Here is a 15,351-nt window from a genome sequence, read left to right as displayed (position 1 = left end):
CTATCATAGCTTTTAACAAGATGTTAAGGCCTGAATTCCTCCATCGTAGAGAGAAGTGATGACCCTATTATTTACTGATTACAAAAATCTATTCTATTGGTTGCAGTTTAGTAGAGATAATGTTATAGCAATGCCCTCTTAGAAACCTAGATGATTTAGACAATCATAGGCTCTAACAAGATGTTAAGGCCTAAAATTCTCCATCATAGAGAGAAGTGATGACCCCATTATTTAGCATTTACAAAAATCTATTATGTTGGTTCCTCATAGTTACTAATATCAAACATAAAACTTTGGTGGAAGAAATTTCTTTTGAATTTGATAAAAATTTTGTGCTAACTTGGCTAATTATGTTTATGTAATCACATACATAGCCTTTATGCACATTTCTTTCTATGCATGTGTTTTCAATACAATACAAGATTTTTGAATGCATGTAGTTTGCATGCAAAAAAAGCATACATGTTTAAGTTTATATAAGTAATTTTCAATATCCATGAGGAGTTATAAATTCACAAATAGAAGGAACTAAAACATTTTCATGTAGTACCTTAGCTTGTATTTGTAGAAATCCAAACTCTTACTTAAAAGAAAATCACTCGAATTGCACATTAATTGTTTGTTATCAACTACATACATCAAATATTTTACCAAGTGATTTGTGACAAGTGCTTTATATTATGTCTTCTTTGTAAAAGTAATTTTAGTGATTTCCCATTGGTTGACATGGTACACAACAAACCTTTGAATTACGAGAACCCAATGTCCAACAAACAAAAACACTATGCATACTCAAAAGACATCTATGATGCTTCAAAGTGTGGTCCTCTTCATTTTATATTGCAAGTTAGCTTAGGAAAAAATTTAATACTTGTAGAATGGGTCTTTCAGCTAGCATGTTGCAAATACTTCCTACTTTAAAAATGAGAGATTCTGAAGTGGCATTTTCTTGCCTTTTGCACTTCAATGAATAAATAAAATCTCTTTCTCCCATGATGGTACTATTGTGAGACTAGTCAACAATAATGTTCTTAACCTAGAAGCACATGGAGATACAATCTAGTGGATCACCATCTGGATTAAAGTTCATCTCCTTGGGAAACATGTCTCTAAAATAAATATGATACTTAATAGTTTGTGTTTAGAATGTTGCATCATAACCTTAATGTTGACTTGGCATTGCTCTTGTACAAGACTACTCTTCTTTCTAGGACTAATCCACTTAAGCAAGAACAAGACTATTGGAACAATATAAAAATCGTGTTGATTTGGAAGACAACGATCTTAAGGACATTCTAATTGGCATGTAAAATATAATGTGTTTTCGTCGATTTTTTAACTACAAAGATTACATATGTAGAGGTAAGAGCCTCATAAAATGAAAAAAACAAGGATTAAAAATGGGGGTAATATTAGAAATTGCTACTAAAACTTCAGCTAGGGCCCATGTGAGTATTGATTGTAATACACAAAAATCACTATGGTGGCTACGTATATAGTTTTTGTGAGTAGGCTTAACTTATAGAATTGTACTAGTAATGTTTTTGACGATCTATTGATTAATTGTAATAATACACTTAATCGATGTAAGCCTCATACTACTGATTGGTATAGTTCCTCATACTACTCATGATTGGCATAGTTCGGGTGTAGTGATTTGAGTGTGAGTTCAAACCCTGTGCTTAGGCATAACAGAATATCTGTTTGTCTAAAGAATTGGAAAGTGACAACAAATGTAGAGATGCAAGCAATTATAAATAAAGGACTACTGTCAATTATCGACGTTCGTTGTATGACAACAACATTGCCTTACAATATAATACGAAATAGCTGTTTTGGATTATTTTGATCCTTCTGCGTGCAGGATTATAAGTACAGATTGGGAGAGAGGCGCTATGGACTGTGCAGATAAGTTAGCGCATAGTTCTGAGAGGAAGCAACAGCAGCAACAATATGCAGGAGAAAGAAGGTGAACAGACCTAAGGCCTGCCGTATGATGCATAACCCTCTCATGATCATCATGCATAGTGGCTGTATATGATCGTGCAGGCGATAATGATAATAATAGAATGAGTAATATGAATATTGCTGGTGAGCAGATGTATGATCACGAGGGCGATGAGTTGCAGCTGGTGCCTGATCAGAGGCATCCTTTCTTCCTGCGCCTGCTGGCCAGAGACAACAGCAGCTCGAGGAGGCTGCTGTTTTCTGAGTCGCTCCGCTACTTCGTGTTGCACGGAGCGGCTGGCAGTACTGGCCCTCCTGCATCAGTTCTAGGGTTTGTGCCCTTCACCTGGGAGTCCTCTCCAGGCATCCCTAAACAGGACTACGTCGTCGATCATCATCATGATCAAGGTCCTATATGCCCCGGCCGTCCCCTCAACCCACCTCCTGCAATCTCCGTCAGCAGCGGCTGCTGCAGCCGCAATCACCACCGCCATCACTCCTCTGCATCTTTACTCGCTCCGCACGCATATTCGTCCTCCATTGGCCCGCCTGCGTATCCAACGTCCATCACCTCCGCTCTCCGCTCTGCATCCATTGCCTCTGCGCCCGCCCATTATTACCAATGCCCTGACGGCTATGATCTACATGCAATATGTGACGCAGCTGCCAGAGCCAGCGTACACAAGCATGGCCTTGCTTCCAGATTCAGGAAGCTTCTCTCCCGGCGCATCAGACGCCTGCACTACCACACCAGCTGCTCGCATGTGATCCCCGACTCTCCTCGTGCAGATTCGTTCGTCTCAGGCTCAACATACTGGCGCATGCTCTTGAAGAGCACCGAAAGTGATCAGTTTGTGCGTGATGATGGAGCTTATCTCAGTCCAAGTAGGTCACCTATCAATGGTAAGAGTTACTGGCCGGAAGATGAGACCGTCATCAAGACCTCCAATAGAGTTGATATCAACTACACCTGCGCCGATGATTCCTCGCCAGCTAGAAGCCGCCTGGATAATGCTCTTACCATTTCCTTTACCGATGAATCGGCCAATTCGCCAATCAATGGCCCTTCACCAGCTGGCGCAGATCAGGACGCCGGTTTCTGTCCGTTCACCGACCAATCCATGGACTCCCCAGTATTCAATAAGTCTTCACCGGCTGCACATAAACAAGATTTCTTTTACTTCCACGTTCAATCTACCAATTATTCTCCAACCCGTGAGTCTTCACCCGACGTTGCAGGTGAAATCCAATGTGAAGCGGAATTTTTTATAAGCTCAATCAAGCTCTTATTTCGGTCAACTGGCACGGAATGAATTGAGTATTATCCTCTAGGTATACTAAGCTGAGATTGTCATGCAGCTGGTGGAATGATCAATGATGATGAACTGGCCGCCGAGAAGGATGATATTGATGATGTTGAATATGATGCAGCGGGTGGAATGAATGATGATGGCGAGAACGATATTGACCATGCTGAGACGGGTAACGATGCTGTTGTCGATAATCAGCATCACAGGAGTGATGAACGTAATCATGGGAAGGGTAAATATGCTATTGATGCTACTCAGACGTATCCCACCACATATGGTGAACTTATTATTCATAATGAGAAGGATGATGATGCAGCTTATAATTGCAACGGTACACTTGATAGCGATCGTTGTGCGAGAAGCAATGGACAGTTGCTGATCAGACAAATACTGGAAATGGAACAGCCCTTATCATCAAGAAGAATCCACTCCACAAGACTGCTGGTTGAAGGTGGACAGCCCAAGTCCCTCCCTAGACCAGCCAAGAAGACAATTTCATGCCTGGTAAAGTGTAGTCGTTTTTGGTTATGTTTTTAGGGGATCAAAGATAGGCTAACTTTAGTGTACAGTTACCAATGACAATTTCAATGTGCCTGGTAAAGTGTAGTCGTTTTTTGTTATGTTTTTAGGGGGATCAAAGATACGCTAACTTTAGTGTATGATTACCAATGACAAAGGATCATACATTCATTTCCATAATGTTCTTAATGCATCAAACATAGGCTTCCACCTATATAGTCTTACCAATAATAAGGCCGGATCACAATGTATATTCTATTGACAATCAGCACTAAAGTTTGTTCTTGGAAATTTTGAGCTGTAAATTATTTGTCAACACCATCCTTTGAAAAGGTTTACTAATACAATCAAAGAAACTCTAAGAAATGTCAAACATCAAAGGAAGCTAGTATATGATGTATACCTTTTTACTTATCTATCCATTCAAGAATTTACATGTCTACATTTATATTCTATATCTATATCTATATATCTATATAATATATAATTGAAGGATTTCACTACACTAATACTAATCGTATGTACCACCTGGATAATGTCTCCAAACCTGCTCTCTCTCTCTCTCTCTCTCTCTCTCTCTCTCTCTCCAACAAAGGTATGTTGCATTGAATGGCCAACCCTACATATCCCCTACTCCATCTCATGTTTATTCACCTCCTCTAACTACATATTGGTTCTGTGGTTCATCCTCTATTGCACTACTTGTCGCCATGACCTGGTGTACGTTCTAACAATGTTGTTGCCAGTATTGCAACTTCCTTTCTCCACCACCACCACCTCTAACCTCGTGATGATTCATTTTCTCCATCAACAGTTGTTGCCATTGCTACATCTTCCTTCCTCCCCTACCACTACCTCTAACATTGTGATGATTCATTGCCACTCCCCATGCTTTGCTTGCCAAGTCTTTGACATGTTGTCGTTTCTCTCACTCGTTCTTGGCTTGCTAGCTTGTTGGCCGATGATATTGGATGCGTCTAGCCTCCTCTCCATCGCCTCCTCTTGATATGGATAACTATATCTCGTGTTCTCTACAAGAGCCCTAACATAGGAGCATAGTGTCAAGATTCGGCAAGACACCGGGTCTCTGGTTGTGGGAGTGAATAAGAGTAGTAATGGATGGATAGATGTATATGATGCTAGAGAGATTCTTAAGCGAGGATTCTCCCAAATTGCTTCTTCTCTCTTCTCATTGTCTAAAGTGTTGCTTGCTGTCTGAAAACTACGATCACGCATCTTGCTGTCGAAGGGTTTTCGAAAACAAAGTTGTGACCACAAAGGTCCTTGAGAAATTCCAAGACGGAAGGTCAGATTGAGACAGTTACAAGACGAGACTTTGATGACAAGGTTTAAGTGTATTACAATTTTGGTTCAAGTACAAGTGGCAAGACGGATTACAAATATAATGATCAATCAAGAGAGTCAATCCTCTCAAGAAAACCACATCAAGATCTATATCAGAATACAAGAGCTTCAAATATGTCACCCAATCTTCAAGAGAATGTCTTCAACTCCAATAAATGATCAAGGCAAGATAATCGGCTAATCCAACTACTAGTATCTTCCAACAAGAGTATCCTCTTTGAACTCGCTTTGCAGAGTTTTCCAAGAGTCTTTAAGGTTTAAGACACTGCTTCAAACTCAAGAGTATTCCCCTTTGTTCAAAGCTCTGATTTTTATGAGTAATGAATAAGTGAATATCGATGTAGATCCCCTATTTTTCTCATCCAAGAGACGACAATGGAAATTACTATCCCCAAAAACTCTGCGCCTTCTTTCCTCGTTAGTTTTGAATAATGCAAGTTGAAAATCCTCCTTATTTACAATGGAACAAAGCCCCAGCACACATAGATAAGGAGGAGTTTTGAAGGGACGATAATGGAAATTACTGTCCCCAAAAACTCTGCACCTTCTTTCCTTCTTGTTAGTTTTGAATAATGCAAGTTGAAACTCCTCGTCATTATTATTTACACACACAGATAATATTATTTACAATGGAACAAAGTCCCAACACACACACGGGTTTGAGACGATAAACTAGAAACACACTTACGGGAAAGCTAGGGTTCATACACACACAAACACGCAAGTCACACGCAGAACAAAATGCAAACACAACGACTAAGTATACACGAAACACTAATGTCACACACACAAACTTTTTGGTGGATTCCACACCTTGGATGCGTAGCAACACGACATCGCGAATTCAGGAGCCTTTCTCTTTGCATGAGATCTCCAAAATTGTCTTAAAAGCAACCTACTTTTTTGCATGATATTCTATTCTAGAGTTTTTCTATGCCTTTTTAGGATATTAATAAAAAATAATATAAAAAAGATAAAAAATCGGCTAAATTTGTCAAAGACTCCTATAATTTCAAACCATCCATACTATGGACTCTAACACTAGTGACCAATATAACATTAACTCTCTAGATTAATAAGAAAGTTGAATGATGATGCACTTGAGGGTTTTTTACACTATGTCTGCATAGTAGCACGCCATCCACTCCCTTTGAACTTGCACATCCTTTGGTATATGCCACATAGTTAATCTTCATCTTGATCAATATATTCATCTTCCATCCCTACATCTTGATCGTCCTCTTGATCATCCAAGTCAACATAAATTTTTTCTTCATCCTACACATGTTCCTCAATTGGTTCACTTACATTTTGTTGCTTATAATTCTTGATCCTCTTTTCTGCAATAGGAATCTTCAAATCTATAACATCCAACTCACACAAAGAATATATCATGTTATTATGTACATGCTTTACAATATAAGAACCAAACCATCCCTTAGAAATCTTTTTGAGTGTACTGTATTGAGTGTCAAGACTATTGTCATAGACTAGCACCCAATCTAGTTTCTCAATGGGTTTTGGATGACAAAGCATGTGTTTCTTGTTAAGCCTATCTTTATTCTTCAACTTGGCATCCTTTAAACTCATGGTTGCAATCTCAATATCTTTATGCATCCTTTCTAGCTCTTGAGCCCGCAAAGTATGAAGGTCCTCCCTGTTCATATCATTCTCCCAAGGTAGCGCCCTCTAATTAGTAATAATATCCTCAATAGCTATAACAAGCTTTTGGCCATACATCAACTTAGTAGGCATATATCTAGTCATTGTACTATTTGTAATGCAATCATTCCATAAAGCATACAAAAGTAGCTTGGGCCACTCTCAAATCTTACCTCTGCATGCCTTGGCTAAAGCTTTGATGATAGGCAGGTATCCCCGTTCACTTTTGCCATTTCCTTTAGGGTTGTATGCATCCACTCCTCCTCGATCTGTAGCTATCTTTTCAACACGATCATTGTAGCAAATAACATCTTCCAAAAGAAATTTACACAACACACTCATAGCCTTTGTTCTTTATGCCCGACCTTCCACTTGATTTGTTAGATCTTCCCTGGCAAGTCCCATAGGCATTGCCACAAAGTTAACTACCCATTTTTAATGCATGGCTAACGGATAGGTAGGATGTAGACCATCACGATATTGCACATTAAAATACTTTAGCCAAGTAGCATAGGTCTCTACAAACTACAATACATCATTATACACACCCATTCCACTAATATCTTTCTTTGATCTTTATAAAAGTGGTCCAAACACCTTGATGACCAGTCCATAGACTCTTATGTAACTCTTTGATAATTTGTTGTTGAGTCTCCTTATCACATATTATGCTCTATGGAGTCCTATTTCTTTGCTTTCGATGCCTCCATAGATGGCCATTGTTCAAGAAATGCTTGTATGATTTTCTTCAAATTCTCTTGAACTCCTAATTAGTCCATCCTTTCTGCTTAGTCAAAGTGCACAAGTAGTAGCCAATAAGAAATCACTCACAATAACATGTGTCCTCTAAAAATGATTCAAGAGAAGATTCACAACAACAATGATCTCGTTGAACATAAGAAGAGAAGTAGAAATGTATATCGACATCATCTCCCTCAACAACCATGTCTTCTTCATCCTCATACTTGGCTCTCAATAACAAATCTACAATTGCATTATCTTTACCTATAATATGGCGAAACTCTAGATTCAAGGACTTGATGTAAGCAATCCATCACAATATACCAATATCTAGAGTTGAGCAACTATTGATGATCCCAAGCAAAGGTAGAGAATTTTTCTCGATAGCCATTGATGCACCAATAAAGTATTCTTTATCAGACTTCAATGCAATGACCATTCCCCATAACTCCCTCTTAGCCTGTGGATAATTTTGTTATCGAGGACTTAAGACTTTGGTGGCTCCAAATGGCACAACATATCTATTTCCCTCTTCATCATCTTGTCCAATACCCCACCCAGTTCCCATTGTACTAGTATCCACTATAACAATGATAGGCCTTCCATACTCATAAATTACTTTCCTTAATGTAGGTGTAAATAACAAAACAAGTTTCAATTTCCTCATTGGCTTTGTATGTGATTCATCCAATGAAACTTTTGACCTTTTCTCAATAATTGATAGAGTGTATCTACTACATGTGCAAAGTGTGGAATCCAAATAAGATAGAAAATACATGCACCCAAGGATCATCTCACCTTAGTTATGGAAGTACAAGTCTCCTTCATCGTTTGAATGGCTTCAACTTAGAGAAGGCATTCAACCATAAGGCCCACACATATGTCCCACAATCAATAGTTCCTTGACTCCAAAAATTGGCTTTGCCCTAGAAAGAGTAATACTTACCTCTTCTATCCTAGATAAGATCTTCTCACAATTAGAAACATGACTTGAAACAACTTGTGACCCCCCCCTTGAATCTAGTGTCTCATCCTTGACCCCTTCTTTGTGCTATTTTATAGGGACATTATCAATAAAAGGCATAGTAACCTGTGGTATGAAGTCATGAAGGATGTTGTTCATCCCATTCATCATATGTGCAACTAAGTTGGTTACTCCTTGAGGTAAGGTACACATCCTTACTAAACCCAAAGGTACCCTCATAGTTGTTACATACCTGCTATCCACATCCAATTGAAATTATCATATCTAAAGTAGAGATCTTCCATAGAATAAATCACCCTTCCTGCAAAAGTTTTTGCAAATTAGTCTTCCATAATTGAACTCGTGCCAATATTCCTGATAGTCACTTTGTTCATTGGTTGCATATCCTAAATAAACCTCAAAGCTCCATTCTTCTTTGGCACAATGAAACACTTGTTTGAATATGGTGCATATAAGAAGGCTTCAAAATACCCATCATGATCTTTTCATTCAACAACTCAATCAACCTAAGTAAGTGCACCTTAGGAACATGAATAGGTCTAAGTTTCAAGGCACATGAAGCATAGTGAAAATAACCATTCGAGCAACAAAATTAGGATCCACACATCCAATTTCATGTAGTTGATAAGAAAAGCCCTTACCATATTTCATAGCAATTCCAAGGCACATGAAGCAGAGTGAAAACAACCATTAGAGCAACAACATTAGGATCCACACATCCAATTTCATGTAGTTGAAAAGTAAAGTCCTTACCATATTTCATAGCACCTCCTAGAAGTTCTTTTTCTCCTCTAGTGTAAGAAATCCCGCGCATCCAATCTTCAATTATTTTAAGTCTTTGGTGCAAATGTATGCACAATTCTTTGTGGATCTTGTAGGTTTGGTTGTTGAGAGGCTTGATTCATTTTCTCTCTACTATTAGAAGGTAGAGGTTGAGAAAAAGGTTTCACTAATCTTAACTAGAGTCTCTTTCATAGCTCTAGCCCAATGATTTCTTGAGTAATGGATTCTATGAAAGACTTTAGATTCCTCATCATACTCAAATCAAACTTGCTTTATCTATCTCAAAAATTGATTACAATCTATCATTCTTCTTGCATCTTCATCTTCATGTGTATGTACTGGCCCATGTACCTCGTGTATACCCTGTATCCCTTAGGACTTTAAGGTCTCTCCATCTCCTTATAGGTGAGGATTGGTAGGATCTCCCAAAATTTGTCACTTCCTCTTGATGATATCAATGATCTTCTCATGAAACTCACGTTTAACAATTCCAAGTACCTCTCCCAAAGTAAACTCCATCTTGCCATTGAGAATTCCTTCTTCCAACCCTTTCTTCACATCTCTCCATCTCCTTATAGGTGAGGATTGGTAGGATCACTCCTTATTATTTGTAGTGTTATTTGCTACTTGAAAATTGGGATCACGCACCATACAAATTTGGGAGCCCCTCTTTTTGCATGAGATCTCCAAATCTGGCTCAAAAAAAACTTACTATTTTGAATGAAACCTATTCAATCAGCTGGAGTTTGAAGTCAAGAGCAAGGCTAGTGATTTTGCTAACAATAAGAAAGAAGAAGTGATCAAGAAGGTAGAGGCAAGTAGGATTGTGGTTATACATGTTTAGCCGAAAATTTAAAAACATGTGCACCATGTTTCTTTGATCAAGATGCTATTCTATAGTAGCACCATGCTTGTGATTAACATTATCCTCATGGCCATTACCACAAGAACAATTCTAAAGAGGATGTATCTAATAACATCAACCCATACGTGTATCAATAATGCCTACGCAAAGCATCATATCATATCATGTGTTTTGACCCTTCTCTTTGACAATCTTCCTTTATCTTATTGTTATGTAATGCATGATTTCTTTGAGTACCATGTTGAGGCTTCCACTACATTCATTGCCCAATTTTTGGCCCTTCCTCCTTCAACAACCTAGGAAATTTCCTAGATGTTTATTCCTTACTTTCTATCCAACAGACTGGTGTGATATTTTGGTAGCAATTCCTTCTAAGGATCTATGCCTTCTTTACATCAAAAGACCCTGGACACAGCAATAGCTCCATAGCTCTCTATCCATAGCAATTATATCTTGCTTTTGACTTTACTTTGTTGGTTCATCTATCATCATCACCCAACCCACAAGATATAGTGTACCTTCATATTTGAGCATAACTTTTAATTTAGTTTCTCCTTGATGTGATACTTTAATAGAAAAATAGAGTTAAGACTCAAGAGGCAAACTGCAAGGCATGAGCAATAGTTGATACTTTGTTAACTACTTTGCAAGTAGTCTCCTTGGTCAACACATCCTTTGGATGCATATGGGATTCAAATCCCCTAAAGACTTCTTCCTTTCTATTACAAGTTTTAGTTTTGTAATATTACTCACAAGGAGTATACATGAAACATCATGCATTAGCTCATGGATTCATAATGTTGGGTTACTCTTGCATTCACAAGATTATGTGGAGTGGCTTACAATTGACATGAGTATCACTTTCACACACACACACACACAGATTCTTAACTATAAAATTAAAAACTCTATTTGAGGATGGTGACTCGTGAATATTGATAAATTGATTGCATACTTAATATACATTATGCAGGTTAAGTGTAAATGATGATGTGATTTGTTTTGGGTATTAAATTGACATTAAACATATTTAACTTTACTTTTGAGAAATCTTAGATTCTAATTCAATCTACCATGTGTAACCATAATTGTTGAGAAACATCCATGAATGAACATTTATAGAAACCAATAGAATATAGCTTAATATGAGCTATGTATGTTGGGTTTATTTTACACAATATGAGTGGATCGTGCCCTAATAAGTAAGAATATATACTTTGAAGATTTCCTTTATCTAAGAAATTTTACATGAAATGTACGCATATTTTGTTAAGGTTCATATGTTGACAATATATTTCTAGCATGTAGGCATGTCTAATGTATTTTAGGGTTAGTGGAGAACATATTTGAGTAACATCTAATGTTTTAATAGGGTCAATAACCATGAAAAAGTAATAAATTGTATTGCTCACATCAAAATCATTACTTTGTAATTCAAGTAAAAGTGGGATTGATCGAGTCTTGTGATTTTTTGGTTTTTCACATTGTTGTTTGTGTGTCATACATACATTTATCCTTAATATCTCATTTCGAATCCTTGGAACATAGATCTTTTTTGTTAATTAAAAAATATTCTTATAGAATCAATTATGTAATTTTGAATAATAAAAGCTCTTGAGGCACAACCAACTTCATAATTCCTTACTATAAAGATCACCTTCTAAACATTGAAATGCATACATAATTGGACTCACATATTTTAACATGTTGGTTTGTGTGCTCAAAGTATCCTTTTGGATGCCTCTTTTAAAGCCTAATCATTAGTGTGACTACATGGAGATAAAGTTGTGTGGGAGGATAGGTCATGTATCTACTCTAAAAAAGTCATGTAAGAGCTTCTATAATAAAAACGTTTTGTTATATCATGTCTTTACTTTTAGACTTTCTTGATGCTCCATAGGAGCCTACTTAAGGCTATAGTGTTTTACTACACATTCAATTTTATATGATTAGGGTCCATCTTTGTGAGCCATTTAATGATACAATATCACTTATTGGAAATGTGTTTTGTAAAATTTAAATATTACAACTTTTCATTCACATACCTTTGAGCATGTCTAGCATGCCATTGAGTAAATGTTTTGGTGAGTAAAGGGATGCAAGGTTGATTCCCTTTGCTCTCACCAAAATGTGCTCGCTCCATTAACAATGATGCCCATTGCGCAAAAAGTAGTAGCATGGCTGGCTGGCAACACTAACCATGCCAACTAATAACTTTAATTCAACATAAGTGACACTATGGCAATGTACACAAACATTACCTTGAAACCATAAGAATATACCTTACTTCAAAAGAGTTTCCTAAGTTCTCATAGAAAATCCTACTTTTCAACTTACTTTCAAAACCATAGTAATCCACCTTACTTTAAGTAGTTTTTGAAGTTCTTCTTTAGACCTACTATTAAAAACCATAGTAATCCAGTTACTTCAAGGAATTCTTTCAAAAATAAAACCTAGTATTCATGCTGTGTTCTTTTAAGTTTGAATAAACTTAGTCTATATTTTCAAACAATCCTAGAAGAAGTGTAGAAAACAAAGTTTATCTAAGTTGTATATTTAATTTTATGAGTAAACTTAGGCTCTAAATATATGCTTGATAAATTATATGTCTAACATTAGGCTCTATTTTTGGCAGCCCAGCATAAAGGCAAAAAGAAAACACTCTACAAAGAGGGAGCATTCCACATACCCTTGGTCCACATGCTAAACGTAGGTGCTTATTATTGAGCCCATAACTTCGTAAAGTAATAAGCCCTTTTATGATGAAGTTTGGTTGAAATCATTACTATGATTTCAAGAATAGAAGGTACTTGAGCCCTAGGATTTGCATAAGTTCTCATGCTTATGTCACAATTTACCAAGAGGGTTCACTATATTTAAACCTTTATTATCATGTGCATCCAAGGCTTAATTTAAAAAGCCATTATTTGTTGAATTTCCATGAGTAAAATGCAACCTTTTATTATGAATATCTCCATTAAGTTGAGTTTCTTATATATGTACAAAAGTTCTAAAAAGAGGATTTTAGGAATCTATTTTGTTGAGTCCATCTAATAGAATCATATGTCTATGAATGAGCCCTTCTCTCCCGCAAGAAAATGTATAGAACATAAATTCCAAAATATCATAAGTAGACATCTATCTAGTTTTCCATCTTCAAAAGTAGACTTTGCTTCAAAAGTAGACTCTTAGAATTCCTCCACTTCAAAAGTACTCTCATTTTTATATAGAGATGTACAAAAGATAGATTTCTAAATGTCCACAAGGAGACATTTGTATACTTCCTTATCTTTAGGCTTTCACTCCACTTCAAAGTAGCATGTACAATTCTTCCTCTTCACAAGTGGATTCTACTTCAATCATATAACAAGAATACTTGTATATATGTTCTTCTTCTAAGTGATACCTTGTTTGTTTTAAGAATTTCCCAATATAAATGCAAAAGTTAACCTATAAGCACTCCATAAGCATTGCTAGACCAAATATTTCCTAATCATTGTCTTCAATGATATAATGCAAATAATCTTGGATATTAAATATGAATTCTAAATCAACAATATGTGACCTTAGAGAGACAAGAATTTCAAAATCATGTTTAATAGCATATATGTGCCACTATTACACAAAAGAGATTCCAAGGTTTTTCTTGAGATGATTTCGACTTAGCAATTTGCCAATCCTCAAGCTCAAAATCCATTGTTATGATAGGTTGGGAAAATTAGTGTAACAGTTTTGTCAAAATATGCCACGGTATCAATAATAAGGGAAATATAGCTTCTTTAACATTCATATTCATGTATATCTTGACAAATAAAAACTAGAAATTGGCACTATGCTAAGGTATTTTCAAACTTTTATTTATAGAAAATGAAGTGCATGATGCAGCACATGGATGATGAATCAACTCTGATTATGTCAGATTGTTTGCACATTCTTGGGTTCAATGGACCCTTTCATCAAATAACAAGACACCAAGAGAAGTGAGATAGTGCTTAAGCAACAATGTGACTATACAATACATACGTTAGTAAATATAGGTCTAGCAAATAACTATAAAACACTAACATGAGCATTGATTCAAGGCCACATTTGTAAGAAATTGTGCGTATCCCATACATTTAGAGGACATTAAAGGATACCCTTAACTTATTAAAATTTACTCCTTACTTACATGTTATACGATAATGAAATGACCCCTTTTGTAAATGTAACATGTAAAATTTTGTAATCTAAGATGCTATTCTCCTTTACAAGGTACCATTTGGACCCTTCATTTGAAACAAACATACAAAGAAACTTGATTGATAAATTATACAAAGAAAAAGTGAAAATAATTTTTTAAAGATTTGTAAACTTTATAAACAGGCACTACAACAAAAAGGCTCCATAGATGTGCTTGTAGACGCAATATTTGAATTGTGTTTTAAAATGTCGACACGTTTATTACTGCATCTACTAGTGCGTCTAAAATTTTGTGTCTACAAGTGCACTTATAGTGAAAACTACATGCGCATATAGACGCGAAAATAGACACAAATATAGACGCGGCTATTGATGCGCTCCGTAAATATATAATCATATTTATAAAAAAGTAGATATATTTAAATTTTGTGTCTATAGAGGCGTGTAACTATGCGTCTAAAAAGACGTGTACTCTGTAATTTTTTGACGATTATAGACACGCATTTTTCCTGCAATTAAGATGTGCGGATAGACGCGCAAAACAGAGTATGAAAAAAAAACCAAAGAGCATGTGGCTTTGCAAGCCACATGCTCTCTAGTTTTTTTTTCCCCATCAAATTGTATGCTTAGGGAAAATAGAGAAAGATTATTATACTGAAAGCAAAAGAATGTGAAGAGCCAAAGTCCATAAATTGATAATAGCACATGATGAGCATACTGTGCTAAAACATTTGTACATATTTCGAAGATTTTTGTACTGAAAACAAAACAATGTAGAACACGAAATTTCATATATAAAGATGAAACATTTTTACATGACGAGTTCTAGTGCTTGTGACCTCAAGCATGGTCATGGTTGCAAGCACTAGCTGAAAGTAATACATATCAAAAATGAAAACTACAAGGCCGAGGGGAGGCATACATGCATGGGGCTCCTCTACATCTCCTCAAAAGAGGCATCATCATCGCTATCACCACCGTTGTCGGTGCCT

The 15,351-nt window shown here is 36.5% G+C and overlaps 1 protein-coding gene and 1 pseudogene across 2 annotated transcripts; one reads left to right on the top strand and one right to left on the bottom strand.

Moving 5' to 3' along the window:
* The first annotated feature begins 1,909 nt into the window (after positions 1–1,909).
* On the top strand, positions 1,910–13,112 carry LOC148036380 (uncharacterized). Of its 2 annotated transcripts, none has more exons than XM_087679139.1 (4): positions 1,910–3,186; positions 3,307–3,489; positions 3,574–3,761; positions 12,818–13,112. In XM_087679139.1, the coding sequence occupies exons 1-4, from the start codon at positions 2,070–2,072 to the stop codon at positions 12,902–12,904; spliced, it is 1,575 nt and encodes a 524-aa protein (XP_087535265.1). In that variant the 5' UTR covers positions 1,910–2,069; the 3' UTR covers positions 12,905–13,112. The 2 variants fall into 2 exon arrangements, with proteins under 2 accessions (XP_087535265.1, XP_087535266.1); XM_087679140.1 differs by having other exon boundaries at positions 12,813–13,112.
* Positions 6,327–6,908, bottom strand: LOC148036381 (uncharacterized; annotated as a pseudogene).
* Positions 13,113–15,351: the final 2,239 nt, after the last annotated feature.

This window comes from Lygodium microphyllum, chromosome 5, assembly GCF_053477565.2.
Source record: "Lygodium microphyllum isolate KBCC chromosome 5, Lygodium_microphyllum_v1.1.10, whole genome shotgun sequence".
NCBI lineage: Eukaryota > Viridiplantae > Streptophyta > Polypodiopsida > Schizaeales > Lygodiaceae > Lygodium > Lygodium microphyllum.
The sequence above is the reverse complement of the archived record's forward strand: the minus strand, read 5'-3'. Positions and strand labels throughout refer to the sequence as shown.